The sequence below is a fragment of the Lampris incognitus genome, chromosome 1 (assembly GCF_029633865.1).
Source record: "Lampris incognitus isolate fLamInc1 chromosome 1, fLamInc1.hap2, whole genome shotgun sequence".
Taxonomy (NCBI): domain Eukaryota; kingdom Metazoa; phylum Chordata; class Actinopteri; order Lampriformes; family Lampridae; genus Lampris; species Lampris incognitus.
Genome location: NC_079211.1, coordinates 607,530 through 625,466, shown reverse-complemented (window position 1 = coordinate 625,466; position 17,937 = coordinate 607,530). Strand labels below are relative to the sequence as shown.

Sequence of the window (17,937 nt, the reverse complement as noted above, 5' to 3'; positions counted from 1 at the left end):
CGACCCTCGGTCTGGAGAGGGTGCAACTATTAGTGTACTGAGTAACAGTGAGGTGAGGGTGCAACACAGTGAGACATAAACGTATAGATATAATAAATATATTTATTAACAATGACAGGACAAGGGAACCGAACGGTTGCCAAAACAAACTATTAACAAAAGTAACCCACCCTTGACAGTGCTGAAAAGCACCAAACCTAAAGACAAAAAGGTGGCAACCGCTGCTAACCTAGTGTGTCTAACAGAGGTAAGCTACGTGATGGGGTGTTTGCCCATGGGCATCTTACCTTGATCCCCTCGCCCAAAAGAGCTAAACAACTAAACATAACTCAAAATAGTCACAATGCAAACTAAACCAAAAACGGGCCAGACGTTACAAACACAAAGTAACTACATCACACAAACTAAACTAGCTGGCCGGTGAACTGAAGACAAGTGGGGGTTTAAATGGGAGACTGCACAGCTGATGAAAATTGGATGATTCGTTGACCGGTTGATTAGGTGATGAGGAGCACCTGGCGGATACCTGAATGTAGAGTCAGAGTGATACAGGAGGCAACACAAAACTATACGGACACACCCGTGGCCGTAACACCCCCACCCATAAAAACAAGCCCCTACAGGCTTGTTAACAAAACAAAAACCCCACAAGAACCAAAACAAGACAATGTGCTACTTAACAGCAACATGTGACCAAACAAAACGGTGGAGCACCTCAGCCACAACAAGTAGCGCCGCTACATCCAAAATGTGACCCAAATATGGCCAGCACCTTCCCACCAACACATGGTCACCTACCAAGTGGCCCTCAACCACAACAAGTTACTGACAGACAACACAAAGTAGCACACACACTGTCACGGTGGCAACCCACGCTAAATGACGTAGCTGCGTTCGACCCGCAGGTGAACCAGCTACAACTAGTGACCACACCTCGGTCACCGTGGCGACCCACGCCAAATGACGTAGCTGCGTTCGACCCGCAGGTGAACCAGCTACAACTCGTGACCACACCTCGGTCACCGTGGCGACCCACGCCAAGTGACGTAGCTGCGTTCGACCCGCAGGTGAGCCAGCTACAACTCGTGACCACAGTCACAACACAAGGTGTGCCAGCGTGGACCAGCTGGTGGTGGAAGCAAAGAGCGCAGCGCGCCCCGCACTCATAGCCTTAAAGGTCTACCGTCCGCAACTCCCCTCCAGCCTCTCTGCCACAAATCCCGCCCCCCAAATCTCCCACTGGAGACCTGACTCAGCCTGCCTCTCAGGCGGGCGTCAGCACCCACGCCGAGTGCAACACAGGGGACCAGGGATCGAACCACAACAGCCTGGCCGGCAGCTCCGCCCTGGCATCGGACCTCGTCCGCGTCGGCACGAAGCTCTGCCACCAGAACCAACACCATGGCAGAGGATGAAAGGAAGTGGACCAGCAGCCACGGCCGTACCCACCACCAAACCAAGAACACACCAACAACACTAAACAATAATGAACACTGTGCTCAACACCACCCAACACCGAACGCTAACACAGCACACTACAGGAAACGGCAACTAGCCAGACCAAAGCCGCCAATATCCCGGACGAGCCCCCATTTGTTACGACCCTCGGTCTGGAGAGGGTGCAACTATTAGTGTACTGAGTAACAGTGAGGTGAGGGTGCAACACAGTGAGACATAAACGTATAGATATAATAAATATATTTATTAACAATGACAGGACAAGGGAACCGAACGGTTGCCAAAACAAACTATTAACAAAAGTAACCCACCCTTGACAGTGCTGAAAAGCACCAAACCTAAAGACAAAAAGGTGGCAACCGCTGCTAACCTAGTGTGTCTAACAGAGGTAAGCTACGTGATGGGGTGTTTGCCCATGGGCATCTTACCTTGATCCCCTCGCCCAAAAGAGCTAAACAACTAAACATAACTCAAAATAGTCACAATGCAAACTAAACCAAAAACGGGCCAGACGTTACAAACACAAAGTAACTAGATCACACAAACTACACTAGCTGGCCGGTGAACTGAAGACAAGTGGGGGTTTAAATGGGAGACTGCACAGCTGATGAAAATTGGATGATTCGTTGACCGGTTGATTAGGTGATGAGGAGCACCTGGCGGATACCTGAATGTAGAGTCAGAGTGATACAGGAGGCAACACAAAACTATACGGACACACCCGTGGCCGTAACAGTGACGTTTGGCTTTCAGGCCAAAGAGTTCAATCTTGGTTTCATCAGACCAGAGAATCTTGTTTCTCATGGTCTGAGAGTCCTTTAGGTGCTTTCTGGCAAACTCCAAGCGGGCTGTCATGTGGCTTTTACTGAGCAGAGGCTTCCGTCTGGCCACTCTACCATAAAGGCCTGATTGGTGGAGTGCTGCAGAGATGGTTGTCCTTCTGGAAGGTTCTCCCATCTCCACAGAGGAACGCTGGAGCTCTCTCAGAGTGACCATCGGGTTCTTGGTCACCTCCCTGACCAAGGCCCTCCTCCCCCGATTGCTCGGTTTGGCTGGGCGGCCAGCTCTAGGAAGAGTCCTGGTGGATCCAAACTTCCTCCATTTACGAATGATGGCGACCACTGTGCTCTTTGGGACCTTCAAAGCTGTAGAAATTTTTTTGTACCCTTCCCCAGATCTGTGCCTCGCTACAATTCTGTCTCGGAGGTCCACAGACAATTCCTTTGACTTCATGGCTTGGTTTCTGCTCTGATATGCACTGTCAACAGTGGGACCTTATATAGACAGGTGTGTGCCTTTCCAAATCATGTCCAATCAATTGAATTTACTACAGGTGGACTCCTGTCAAGATGTAGAAACATCTGAAGGATGATCAGTGGAAACAGGATGAACCTGAGCTCAATTTTGAGTGTCATAGCAAAGGGTGTGAATACTTATGTACATGCTATATTTAAGTTTTTTATTTCTAATAAATTTCCAAAAATTTCTACAAATCCTTTTTCACTTTGTCATTATGGGGTATTGTGTGTAGATTGATGAGAGAAAAAAAGGAATTTAATCCATTTTGGAATAAGGCCGTAACATAAGAAAATGTGGGGAAAGTGAAGGGGTGTGAATACTTTCCGGATGCACTGTATATATAATTACATTGACAACAGAGACATTGAGGTTAAGGTGTCGTTCTCTTTGCTAGGTTGTATTCGTAAGTTCTGCAGGAACCTGAGTGCTAATTGATGACACTAGTTGGTATGTTTGGTTTTATATCCAAGCAAATGCGAACCTTTTTAAAGACTGTTCGCACAGCTGCCTGTTCAGACCTGCAGCCTGGGACCCTGTCCTAAAAGAGTGATTGGATGCTAATGCTGGCTGAGTTCATGATTTATCTTATTTTATGTTCAGTTCTATTTGCACAGATCCCACTGTTCCCCAGGGTTTCTACCATAAGAGTAAGAGCAACAGGGAAATACAAATGTTTTTTGTTAATGTTAAAATATTATGGTGATCATACTGCTGTACTTAGTATTAATAATTATCTCACACACTATTTCATAATTTTACATGTATATCCATTTATATATGTAGTTTACTTTTATATATTTTCTTTTGTTATGATACCCCACTTTCCCCACATTATCTACCCCTCACCTACCGCAGGTACTTTCTTATACCCACCCACCTGCACTCATACAATCACACACATCGATGCTACGTCCCACTTCCAACACGCTCCTCCACACTTGCCTTCCCTTGCCACCACATTACTCAAGGGCAAAACTAATACTCTGCCTAATTCTAACTTTAAGTCATGAGATCCCTTAAAGTCATAAGTTACAATGTGAAAGGTCTTCATAGTCCTATAAAGAGGAAGAAAATCCTTAATCAGTTAAAAAGAGCCAACACTCAGATAGCATTTTTGCAAGAGACCCACTTGTCGGGAATACAACATGAGAAACTATGAAAATATATACCAAGTCCAGTTGCACTTGATTCAACTCCTTTGGATAACCATGACCTGGATGAATGAGAACATTCACAGACAACATGAGAAACTAAACAAATCTTAGGCGGACAAAGTATTTTACTCATCACACCCATCAGGTAGAAAGAGAGGCATATCTATTCTGATACATAGGCAGGTTAATTTTACACAAACTAAAGTCCACAAAGATGCTGAAGGGAGATTTATCCTAGTAAATGGATGTATTGATGGAATACAGGTCTCTTCTATGAACATTTATGCTCCAAATGAGGACGAGCCTGGCTTCATTAGTACAATCTTCACCACTATCCTTCAGAACAGCTCTGGTATCTTACTGCTAGGAGGGGATTTCAACTGTGTTATGTCTCAGCTTATGGATAGATAGACAACCTACCTCAAAATCTCCCACTTCTAGAATGAGTAAAATTCTAAGACACTTATCGACAAGAGTCAGGTCTGCTGGATGTTTGGAGATGTAAATTCCTTAAAGGTAGAGATTTCACCTTTTACTCACATAGACATTCATCCTATTCTAGAATTGATTATTTTTTCACCCCCAAAGCAGAACTCCACAGGATAGAAGACATGGAGATTCTACCAATTACTCTATCTGATCATGCACCTCTAGCACTCTCATGGCACATAGGTCACAGGCCAACAACTAAACAATGTCAATTAAATGCATCACTTTTAAACGACAAGGAATTTATCTCATTTATAACAACTGAACTAAACAACTATTTAGATACAAATATATCTCGCCCCAAATATCACCTCTCATTCTATGGGACTGTGCTAAGGCTTATATTAGAGGTCGCATTATCTCATTTACAACTGTGAAAAAAAGAGAAGGAGCAAAACAACATGAATTAGAAGACAAAATAAGACAACTCAAGCAACAACATAAATGAACACCATCCTCCAATCTACTTAATGCACTCAAACAAGCACGAAGAGAGCTACGTAAATAGCCTAATCACCAAAAACACTGAGGGCAACTTAAGGTTTACCAAACAAAAATATGAAAACGGTAACAGGACAAGTAGATGGTTAGCATTAAGACTTAAAAAACAGCAATCGTCCAATGTAGTACAGAAATGAAAGTCTAATAGTTCAACACTTACCAAACCAGATGAAATTTCAGTCTTTTGCAGAATTTTTTAAATCTCTATACAAAAACACAGACACTTGCACAGATGATAAAGAGTTTGCACAGTTTTTGAAAGACATCAAAATAAAAGAGCTACCTGAGACCATGGCAAAAGAGTTGGATGAACAAATTAAGGAATGGGAAATACAACAGGTAATCTCTACACTGAAAATCAATAAAAGCCCCAGTCCAGATGGGTATATTAATGAATTTTATAAAAGAGACAGTATCACCTTTTCTATTAAAAGCTTACCACCATGCACTACAATCTGGATAAATGGCCCCCCTCCTGGAGAGAAGTGACAATAGTTGTAATACATAAGGAAGGCAAGGACCCCACCAAATGCTAATCATACAGGCCTATTTCACTACTGAATGGAGACCTGCGTATACTAACAGCTATTCTATCGAGACGCGTCAATAAAATTATCACAGAACTTATTCATCCTGATCAGACCAGGTTTATCATAGGAAGATACAATGGGGACAATATTAAGACTATCAAATTTAATGAATCACCCGAAAGTCAAGGAGGAGGCAGCAATGATATTATCCCTCGATGCCCAGAAGGCATTCGATCAAGTATCCTGGCAATACTTGCTTCAAACACTGAAACGATTCCAGTTTGGCCCTAATTTCATAAAGTGGATACAAACACTATATTCTAATCCACAAGCTGCTGTTAAAGTAAATGTGGCTCTATCAAACCGATTTGCCCTAGAACGTGGCTGCAGACAGGGCTGCTCTCTTTCACCCCTACTGTTCGATATTAGTATTGAACCACTAGCACAGTTATCAGAGATGACAACAACATAAAGGGACTGACAATAAATGAGAATACAAATTATCTTTATACGAAGATGATGTGCTTTTATATATAGCCGAACCTACAACAACAATCCCACACTTAAAGGATCTTATTTCCATATATGGGTACTTCTCGGGTTATAAAGTAAATGTGGACAAAACAATGGCAATGGATATAAGTGGTAGAATTCCTCAAACGGTCAAACTCCAGAGTGGGTTTAAATGGCCTAAAGATGGCATTAAATATCTTGGTATTCAAATCCCCCCATCGCTAGGAAAGCGATATGATGCAAATTACAAATGCATAGTTCATAATATCAGTAAGGATTTGGACCAGTGGTCAATACTTCCCCTGTCTCTGTTGGGCTGTATTGAGAGTATACGTATGAATGTGCTACCTAAGCTACTCTATCCATTTCAGATGATACTTATTGATATTCCTAAATCTATATTTGATAAATTAGACAGGCTCATTTCAAAATTTATATGGCAAGGAAAATGACCAAGAATTAGACTAAAAACATTACAGCTATCTAAACCGCATGGAGGCCTCCAACTCCCGAATCTAAGATATTATTTTTGGGCTGCACAGTTAAAACCGTTAACAATATGGATTCAGGATCTTACACGTTCTCGTTGGCTTAACATAGAAAAACGCTTGAATGTGAAGCCCCTACAGACCTTGCCTTTCATAGATGTCCCCTTAAAATGTACGTGAATGTTCTCATTGATCCAGGTCGTCATGGTTATCCAAAGGAGTTGAATCAAGTGCAACTGGACTTGGTATATATCCGTGAAGACGTTTCGCCTCTCATCCAAGAGGCTTCCTCAGTTCGTGCCTTTCTGACTAGACCAAGCTAGTCTGACTGGCTGCTGATGAGACTCAGAATTTATCCTCTAGGAGTCGTTGTCAGAGCTATTGATATGCTTGGCTCTTTGTGTCCCGATGTTTACCAACGCTCGTCGCTAACAGAGCCATAGATATGAGTGGCTCTTTTGTGTACCGATGTTATGGCCGCGCCCGTCATTAATCGGAGCACAGGAGAGCCACGCATATCAAGAGCTCTGACAACGACTCCTAGAGGATAAATTCTGAGTCTCATCAGCAGCCAGTCAGACTAGCTTGGTCTAGTCAGAAAGGCAGAACTGAGGAAGCCTCTTGGATGAGAGGCGAAACGTCTTCACGGATATATACCAAGTCCAGTTGCACTTGATTCAACTCCTTTGAGTCCCCTTAAAAGCAACTCAGGTGGGTAGATGGACTAGAGTTACACTAAACACCTGGAGGAAAATAAAACTGTCATTTGGATTGCCTAAAGTAATTTCTGCACCAACTAGAATTGGATTTATAAAGGATTTTGTACCCTCCCATATAGATGCAGGTTTTAGAAAATGGTCAGAACGTGGACTCACTAATCTACACCAACTTCATAAGGACGGCATCCTCAAATCATTTGAAGAGCTGAGAGTGGAGTGTATGCTTCCTATTAAGATTTTTTTCAGATATTTACAACTAAGGGACTTTTTAACAAAACATAAAGAGTGGGATAGAGTGTTGGTGCCCACTCCAATTGAAGAGTTCTTGATAAAATTACAAACAGGGATCGGGGATAAGAAAGTCATAAGTCATGTTTACCAAATATTTTCAGGCTTGAATATGAATAATACACTGCAGATAAAATGAAGACGGGAAACTGAAATGAATACAGATACACCACAGGACATGTGGGAAGAAATATGTACTGAAGCAAATCTAGTAACCAGTTCAAATACATGGAGGGAATTCAAATGGAAGGTAACTATGAGATTCTTTCAGACACCAGAAACAGTGGCTAAAATGGGCCCAACACACTCAAATAAATGCTGGAGAAATTGTAGAACATAAATTGGCAACCATACCCACATATCTTGGACATGTCCTAAATTAAGAACATTTTGGGAAGAGGTGTTTGGGGTACTTAAAGAAGTATTCCACCAAAACTTCACAAAAGATTGATGGACGAGCTAAAAAATACTTTTTTACAAATATTACTAACAGCAGCAATTAAATGCATCACAATTAGGTGGTTAAAACCTGACCCCCAACATACAATTTATGGACTGAGAAAGTATGGGAAATATATCAGATGGAACAAATAACATACTCTTTGAGACTTCAGAAAGATATATTTCTGATATATTATATATTTATTTATTTATTCACTATATATTTCTTAAAAGGTGGAGGAGCCCGGCCATGGCCATACTGAGACAGCGAAGTGTTGCAGACCCTTGTATACGTTCTGCATCATACATGCGGTCTCCATCTTCTCAAGTCATCTTATCTGTCTATGCATATACACGCACCCATACCACTACACACATTCATACACAACTCCCCTCCCCGACCTCGACCCCTCCTTCCCTTTTTTTAATTATTCAAGTCTTTAATTTATACCGCCATTACAACTAACTTCAAGCTAAAGGGTTTTTTTGTTGTTGTTTTTTTTAAACTCCCTTTTGTTAAATTATCTGTAAACCATATAGGTACAGCTGAAAAAAAGAAAAGAAAAAAACAGCAGGCAAGGTTGTGAATTTGGTTGTATAAGTTGTTGAAACTGAAATAAAAACTAAGTTCAAGAATAACACCTGAATCCCACCTAGGATAACTTTGTCTTCTGCAAACACAAAATCCTCGAGTTTACATTAGCTAAGAGTAGCACCTGCACGCAACCTGGGCTATCACCGGCTGTTGTGCACACATCTGCTTTTCACAGCACTGTCTCACAATGAGGAAATTACGCATAACGTGTGTGTGTGTGTGTGTGTGTGTGTGTGTGTGTGTGTGTGTGTACCTTAACAGTCTGCAGTGTGTAGAGCCCATGTGCAAAGTAAACTCTGTCCCCTGATGGCTTCTTGGCGATTCTCAGGTCAAAGAACCGTACACCCAAATCACACTGTTCACTGATGGTAAAGTTCTACACACACACACACACACACACACACGCACACACACACACAGATTAATTAACCCCTGTGTACAGAGATACACATGTATTAGGAATGCCCCCAAATGAACACATTAATGTTTGGATCTCTGGCACACAAAAACCCAAAACAAAACAGGAAGGTGTTTAAGATTTAACCCTGAACATGTGGACATGCTGATTTTTCTTAAAGGGAAAGTTCACTGATTTTCAACCTTATGTCTGTCTATCTGCAATGGGGATAGTGCATGAAAAACACCTGCAGTTGTTCCTGATCATTTCTGCGCCTTTGCAGAACACGCTGTTCAAAAACAAATTCACGTTGTCTGGGCTGAGCTGTACATGATGTCCCACAACACAGGTGCAGAGCAGAGGGTCTTAGAGACGACAATACAGAAGCTTGCGCAAAATGCATTCTAGTACGTGTATGTGCTGTGGGGAGGACTCTACGAGCAGGGCAACACTGATTTCTCCATCAGTATCTGCCTGAAACCAGATCATAGACTCTGCCCACTCCACCAAGGTGACTGATTCTTCTGCTCTGGCATCATGACATGGAACAGCCGTTTCTCAGTCGAAAAAAGGATTATCCAATGAACGCCGCATGGGGACTAACGACTAGCCAATCAGGGCCAAGGGCAGAACTGATGACTAGCCAATCAGGGCCAAGGGCAGAACTAATGACTAGCCAATCAGCGCTGCAAGGGGACTAACGACTAGCCAATCAGCACCGCAAGGGGACTAACGACTAGCCAGTCAGCGCCACAAGGGGACTAACGACTAGCCAACCAGCGCCACAAGGGGACTAACGATTAGCCAATCAGCGCCACAAGGGGACTAACAACTAGCCAATCAGCGCTGCAAGGGGACTAACGACTAGCCAATCAGCGCCAAGGGCAGAACTAATGACTAGCCAATCAGCGCTGCAAGGGAACTAACGACTAGCCAATCAGCGCCACAAGGGGACTAACGACTAGCCAATCAGCGCTGCAAGGGGACTAATGACTAGCCAATCAGCGCCACAAGGGGACTAACGGCTAGCCAATCAGCGCCACAAGGGGACTAACGACTAGCCAATTAGAGCTACAAGGGGACTAACGACTAGCCAATCAGCGCCGCAAGGGGACTAACGACTAGCCAATCAGCACCGCAAGGGGACTAACGACTAGCCAATCAGCGCCGCAAGGGGACTAACGACTAGCCAATCAGCGCCGATAGGGGACTAACGACTAGCCAATCAGTGCCACAAGGGGACGAACGACTAGCCAATTAGCGCCACAAGGGGACTAACGACTAGCCAATCAGCGCCGCAAGGGGACTAATGACTAGCCAATCAGCGCCGCAAGGGGACTAACGACTAGCCAATCAGCTCCACAAGGGGACTAACGACTAGCCAATCAGTGCCACAAGGGGACTAATGACTAGCCAATCAGTGCTGCAAGGGGACTAACGACAAGCCAATCAGCGCCACAAGGGGACTACCCACTAGCCAATCAGCGCCACAAGGGGACTAACGGCTAGCCAATCAGCGCCACAAGGGGACTAACGGCTAGCCAATCAGCGCCGCAAGGGGACTAACGACTAGCCAATCAGCGCTGCAAGGGGACTAACGACAAGCAAATCTGCGCCACAAGGGGACTAACGGCTAGCCAATCAGTACTGCAAGGGGACTAACGACTAGCCAATCAGCGCTGCAAGGGGACTAACGACTAGCCAATCAGCGCCACGGGCAGAACTAACGAAGTAGACAAGATGGCATGTCTTCCCAATATCACCCAACATTGTATTATGTTTTATTTTGCTCAATTCTTAAAAACCCGGCAAAACCAGTCTGTTGGCACGGATACACATCAGTGTCAACTGAAAAAGACATTAGATCAGAATGAGGATCAACTTTACTGGCCCAGTGTGCCTATTCACACCAGGACTTTAACCCCGGTACACAGCAACTTTTAGCACTTGCAGACATCACTCACACAAAACAAGAAAAAAGAAAACAAACAGCAAACAAAAACAGAAGAAATAAATGGAACGAGGCGACCCGGTGGCGTGGGGGTCTATTCTGTTGCCTACCAACACGGGGATCACCAGTTCGAATCTGAACTGAATCCGTGTTACCTCCAGCTTGGTGGTTGGGTGTCCCTACAGACACAATTTGCCGTGTCTGCAGGTGGGAAGCCAGATGTGGGTATGTGTCCTGGTCCAGCGCGCTGTCCTGGTCACTGCACTAGCGCCTCCTCTGGTAAAGTCGGGGCGCCTATTCAGGGGGGAGGGGGAACTGGGGGGGAATAGCGTGATCCTTCCACGCGCTACGTCCCTCCTGGTGAAACTCCTCACTGTCAGGTGAAAAGAAGCGGCTGGTGACTCCACATGTATGGGAGGAGGCATGTGGGAGTCTGCAGCCCTCCCCGGATCAGCAGAGGGGGTGGAGCAGAGACCGGGACGGCTCGGAAGACTGGGGTAATTGGCCGGATACAATTGGGGAGAAAAAGGAGGAACATTTAAAAAGGAAGAAAGTAATGGAATAACAACATGACACTGGTTAAGGAAAGTACAAGACATGTACAGGGAGGAGGATGAAGTATTCATGTCCTTTGAGGAAATATCTACCAAGTATGACATTCAAAGGAATCATTTTTTCAAAAATCTTCAGCTAAGGAGTTTTATATCATCCTGTCAAAGCCATTCATTAGACATTCCTACCATTTCTATATTAGAAGTTGCAGTCACAAAACACTGTTATGATAAAGGTTTAATTTCAACTATGTATGACTTATTTGTATCTGGATCTGATGAATCATCAGAGACAAAACTGAGATTATGGGAAGGAGATATAGAGGAGGAAATATCTTTAGAAGAATGGAGTGAGGCATGTAAAGAGGCCCAGAGACAGACAGTTAGCAGCAACCTAAAGCTTCTACAGCATAAATGGCTGATGCGTACATATATAACTCCTGTTAAATTGCACAAGTTTAATGACAATATTCCTGATACCTGTATTAAGTGTAGTGAGGCAAGGGGGACGCTGTTTCACTGTATATGGGAATGTGTGGAAGTGAAAACCTTCTGGCAAGATGTTGTTGATATGATTGATCAAATTTTGTCAAAGAAATTACCATTGAGTCCAAAGCTTTTTATTCTTGGTTTATATCCTACCACCCCACATTTACATAGCAATGAGTTCAGATTTATAGATATGTGTATATTACAAGCAAAACGTGTAATTGCTCTTAATTGGAAAAGTGTTGATGGACCAAGAATTGGTATGTGGGTTAAAGAAATGGCTTCAAACATGTCAATGGAAAAGATAATGTATATTGTTAGACGTAAACAAAGTGTTTTTGATAAAATCTGGGGATTGTTTCTGTATTTCTTAAGACGTAATACTAATGTTGGTAACTTGCTTCAGCAAGAACAAGCTCTGGGGGAGCAGAACAACTCTATCTGACTGTTTATATGCGTAAAAGTAACTGAAAAAAAACACACCCTCTAATCAGTCTGTGAAAGAAATTATTATTTTATTTTATTATTTTTATTAATTTAATTTTTATCTTTATCTTCTTTAACCCTGCTTTGAATTGTATTACTTGTTATAGGGACGGGGTTATGGGGGGGTAGGGTGAAAATGTTTGCTGTACTGTGCTATTACTTGTTTTGATGTAATTTGCAAACAAAATTCAATAAATATATTGCTTAAAAAAACATGACACTGCCGACGAGATTATAGATTATTGACGATAGATTATAGAGTATAGATTATAGAGTATAGAGTATAGATTATAGAGTATAGATTATAGACTATAGAGTATAGATTATAGACTATAGAGTATAGATTATAGATTATAGAGTATAGATTATAGATTCTGACTACTGCAAACTGTTCTCTTCTCTCACATGTCTTTTCTCTCTCTGAACGACATCTTCTCCTTTCTCCTCCTCTGTGTGTGAATGGTGCGATGTGAGTCTGCCCTGTGTGCATGTGTAGTAGGTCCTCCTCCCAGATCTCCATGGTGATGGTGGTCACCACCTGGACACTGCTTGGCATCCCCCTCATCACATTTTCTTGTCATATATGTTATGAATTCATATAATGTTGTTATCCTGTTTTTTGATGTTATACCCTTCTCTCACTAAGATGTGACTAATGTTGGGTTTTTTTTGTCTACATGGTGACGTGGGCACGTGGCTTGGGTCCTGGACTGTTTCGGTGACATCTGGACACTGCTTGGCATCCTCCTCATCATATTTTTCATATATTTTATAATTCCATTGTAACTGTGTTATCCTCTTTCAGTGTTGTATTGTGCAAATTGTGTAACACAGCATCATGTCACGTTGTGCGTCTTGGGAGAGAGATCCTCCTCTGTTGCGCTCCCTGAGGTTTCTCCCTGTTTATCCTCCCTGTTAAAGGTTTCAGGGAGTTGTTCTTTATCCGATGCGAGGGTCTAAAGATTGGATGTCGTGTTGCTGTAAAGCCCCCTGAGGCACATTTGTAATTTGTGATATTGGGCTGTACAAAAACTGACTTGACAGTGGAGGCAAGTATGTACGCACAACAGGTACTATGTCACCACTATACAGACAATTGTTATGGTTGAGTAATCAACAACCTATGCCCATATATTATACCATCCATCCATCCATTATCCGAGCCGCCCATCCCAACCGGGGCCATGGGATGCTAGAACCTATCCCAGCAGTCACTGGGCGGCAGGCAGGGAGACACCCTGGACAGGCCGCCAGTCCATCACAGGGCCCACACACACACACACACACACACAAACACATACATTCAGACCTAGGGACAATTAGTATGGCCGATTCACCTGGCGCATATAATATACCATATTGCTTATATACTTTATTGCCCATACACTGTACCATAAATCATACCACGACTCCACAACCTATCATGAAAGAGGGAGGACAGTGGAATGGTGAGGATGCAAGGAGTAGAGGTGATGAAGGTGTATGAGTTTAAATACTTGAGGTCAACTCTCCAAAGTTAACGGGGAGTGCAGGAGAGAGGTGTAGCAGTGGTGAAGTGTGTGGTTGGAATGACAGATGGGTTCAAGGTGGAGGTGGGATTACATCAAGGATCGGCTCTGAGCCCTTTCTTCTTTGCAATGGTGATGGACAGGTTGACAGATAAGATCAGGCAGGAGTCTCTGTGGACGATGACGTTTGTGGATGACATTGTGATCTGTAGCGAGAGTAGGGTGCAGGTTGAGGAGAGCCTGGAGAGGTGGAGGTATGCACTGGAGAGAAGAGGAATGAAAGTCAGTAGGAGCAAGACAGAATACCTATGAGTGAATGAGAGGGAGGACAGTGGAATGGTGAGGATGCAAGGAGTGGAGGTGATGAAGGCATTTGAGTTTAAATACTTGGGGTCAACTGTCCAAAGTAACGGGGAGTGCAGGAGAGAGGTGAAGAAGAGAGTGCAGGCAGGGTGGAGTGGGTGGAGAAGAGTGTCAGGAGTGATGTGTGACAGAAGGGTACCAGCAAGAGTTAAAGGGAAGGTTTACAAGATGGTGGTGAGACCAGCTATGTTATATGGTTGGAGACAGTGGCACTGATGAAAAGACAGGAGGAGGAGCTGGAGGTGGCAGAGTTGAAGATGATAAGATTTTCACTGGGAGTGATGAAGAAGGACAGGATTAGGAACGAATATATTAGAGGGACAGCTCAAGTTGGACGGTTTGGAGACAAAGCAAGAGAGACAAGTTGGAGATGGTGTGGACATGTGTGGAGGAGAGATGCTGGGTATACTGGGAGAAGGATGCTGAATATGGAGCTGCCAGGGAAGAGGAGAAGAGGAAGGCCAAAGAGGAGGTTTATGGATGTGGTGAGGGAGGACATGCAGGTGGCTGGTGTGACAGAGGAAGATGCAGAGGACAGGAAGAGATGGAAATGGATGATCCGCTGTGGCGCCCCCTAACGGGAACAGCCAAAAGTAGCAGTAGTATTAGTTAGAACTACAACAATAACAGCAATAATTGTAACCTGTATAAAGCAGTTCAAAATCAAAACAAATCAATTTTATTTGTATAGCCCAATATCACAAATTACAAATGTGCCTCAGTGGGCTTAACAGCAACACAACATCCTGTCCTTAGACCCTCTCATCGGATGAGCAACACCTCCCTAAAACTAAACCCTTTTAACAGGGAGAAAAAATAGGAAGAAACCTCAGGGAGAGCACCAGAGGAGGATCTCTCTCCCAAGACGGACAGCGTGCAATGGATGTTGTGTTCACGCAATTTACACGATACAACATTGAAAGAGGAGAACAGAATTATAATGGATATAAAATTTATGAAGAACATGATGCACAGGATGCCAAGCAGTGTCCACATGCCAACGGAGCAGTCCAGGACCCAAGCCACGCGACCAGCATCATCATGTAATAAGAAAAACTTATGTGAGGAGAGGAAGGGCAGGCAGCATCCAAATGGCGGCCACCATCACCATGGAGACCTGGAAGGAGAACCGACTGCACATGCATGCAAGAGAGACTCACATGACACCATTCACACACAGAAAAAGAGAAAGGAGAAGACATAGACACATGTATTTACATTTGAAAATTTGCATTGCATTGAATTGTATTGATTGGTCAGTATGTGACACTGTTGCAGGAAATAAGGCAGACTTGAGTAAACCATAAGTTTACCGGTTGGTCCTGAAGGGTGAACGCTGGTGTGACAAGCTGCCACTCTTCTCTGGATCTTTCTGTTGATTTTTGCTTTGTCGTCTGTATTGTTCCTTTATCCAAATGAACAGCGCCTCATTCTGCTGACAATTTCAGAAACCTGTTTGCTTGTTTTTATCTGATAATCCTGTGTATTTTGGGCTACTAATTGATTCATACCTGCCAGTGGATTTTTTTTTAATTTAGATATACTTTGTAAATCCCAGCAGGGAAATTCTTCTCTGCATTTAACCCATCCTAGCTGTGTATCTAGGAGCAGTGGGCAGCTGCAATGCAGCACCCGGGGACCAACTCAGTTCTTTTCCCATTGGCTTGGTCAGGGGCACACACAGGAGTATTGACCCTAACATACATGTCTTTTTTTATGGTGGGGGGAAACTGGAGCACCCGGAGTAAACTCACCACAGACATGGGGAGACCATGGAAATTCCACACAGAGGACGACCTGGGATGACCCCAAAGATTGGACAACCCTGGGGTTCAAACCCAGAACCTTCTTGCTGTGAAGTGACAGTGCTAACCACTGGGCCACCATGCCGCCCCCAGCTCACCTCCCCCAGCTGCTGTTGTTCTACTTCAGAGCCTGCATTTGGTATGACACCGGCAACAATGTGGATCAATAGGCTGCTTATATGGATTATGTTTGCCTGGATTACCCTATTTTTTATACTCCATCCAGTAACACTGTTACTTCATTATATGGCATCTGAACTTTTTCAACTACAACCCCACCTCTCTGGGCCACCACCGGCATTGCATCTTCACCTGGATATTGCTTGTAATTTTCATCAGAAATACATTCACCACTGATCCCACCGGAGCTTCAATCTTGATGACACAAAACCAATACGTTCCTTCTGGTCTTCCATTACTTGTCCCTCAAAAAAATCCAGACGGACTATTGACCACAGCGTGTGTCAAACTCAGGTCAATTCACGTCAATTCTATTTGTATGGCCCAATATCACAAATTACAAATTTGCCTCGAGGGGCTTTACAGCAACACAACATCTTCTCCTTAGACCCTCACATCGGGTAAGCGACAACTCCCTTAAAAAAAAGAAAAAAAAAAACCCTTTAACAGGGAGAAAAAATGGGAAGAAACCTCAGGGATAGCAACAGAGAAGCAACTCGCGAAAAACAATCTCACCATCAGGTTATTTAACATCCGCTTGCTAACTAACAAGGGACTTCTATTTCATGAACTACCGAATGATCATTCAGATCAGACTTACAGCACCTCGCCCGGAAAAGGGAAACCGGGGCTCCTCCTGGAGCCAAACTTGGGAATTGAACTCGTCGGCAAGTATCTGGTGGCTGGGCCTTGGCCCATGGTGCCCGGTCGGGCACAGCCCGAAAAAACAACATGGAGCCACCACCTCATGGACCCACCACACGTGGCGATGAGCATTAGGGTAGGGTGCAATGCAGGCCAGGTGGCAAGCAAAGGGGGGAACGGGGTGTGCCGACTTCTGGCATTGCAGATTGGTCCTCGGGATGTGGAATGTCACCTCTCTTGCAGGGAAGGAGCCTGAGCTGGGCTGGTGCGGGAGGTGGAGCGGTACCAACTAGATATAGTTGGGTTCACCTCCACACATAGCATGGGCTCTGGTACCAAATTGCTGGAGAGGAGCTAGACTCATTACTTTCCCACAGTTGGCCAAGGTGACAGGTGCTGAGCGGGTGTGGGGATACTTACAAGTCCCCAGTTGAGCGCCGCCGTGTTGGAGTTCTCCCCGGGGAATGAGAGGGTCACCTCTATATGACTGAGTCGCTGGGGGGAAGGCTCTGACTGTTGTGCGTGCTTACACACCAAACAAAAGTTTGGAGTATCCGGCCTTCTTGGAGTCTCTGGGTGGTGTCCTGGATAGAGCTCCACCCCAGGACTCTATAGTTCTGCTGGCGGACTTCAACGCTCATGTCGGCATTGGTGGAGAAACCTGGAGGGGCGTGATTGGGAGGAACGGCCTCCCCGATCTGAACCTGAGTGGAGCCTTGTTATTAAACTGCTGTAAGTCATGGATTGGCCATAACAAACATCATATCTGAACATAAGGTAGTTCATAAGTGTGTTTGGTACCAGAATACCTTAGGCCAAAGATAGATGATAGACTTTGTGGTCATATCATCAGATCTGCGGCCATATGTTTTGGACACTCGGGTGAAGAGAGGAGCAGAGCTGTCAACTGATCACCATCTCATTGTGAGTTGGATCAGATGGCGGGAAGGCTGCCGGACAGACCTGGCAAACCCAAACGTGTAGTGAGGGTGCACTGGGAACGTCTGGCAGAGGCCCCTGTCCGTGAGGTCTTCAACTCCCGTATCTGGAAGAAGTTCTCATGTATCCCGAGGGAGAATGGGGACAT

The 17,937-nt window shown here is 44.2% G+C and overlaps 1 protein-coding gene across 4 annotated transcripts in view; it reads right to left on the bottom strand.

Annotated features, from left to right (window-relative positions):
• The window catches only part of LOC130117028 (PI-PLC X domain-containing protein 1-like), a 46,355-nt gene that overhangs the window by 16,623 nt on the left and 11,795 nt on the right, over positions 1 to 17,937 (bottom strand). For all 4 annotated transcript variants that reach the window (XM_056285167.1, XM_056285182.1, XM_056285174.1 and 1 more), the window contains exon 4: positions 8,729 to 8,851. In XM_056285167.1, coding sequence (XP_056141142.1) covers positions 8,729 to 8,851 — 123 coding nt within the window. The remainder of the gene's footprint in view (positions 1 to 8,728; positions 8,852 to 17,937) is intronic.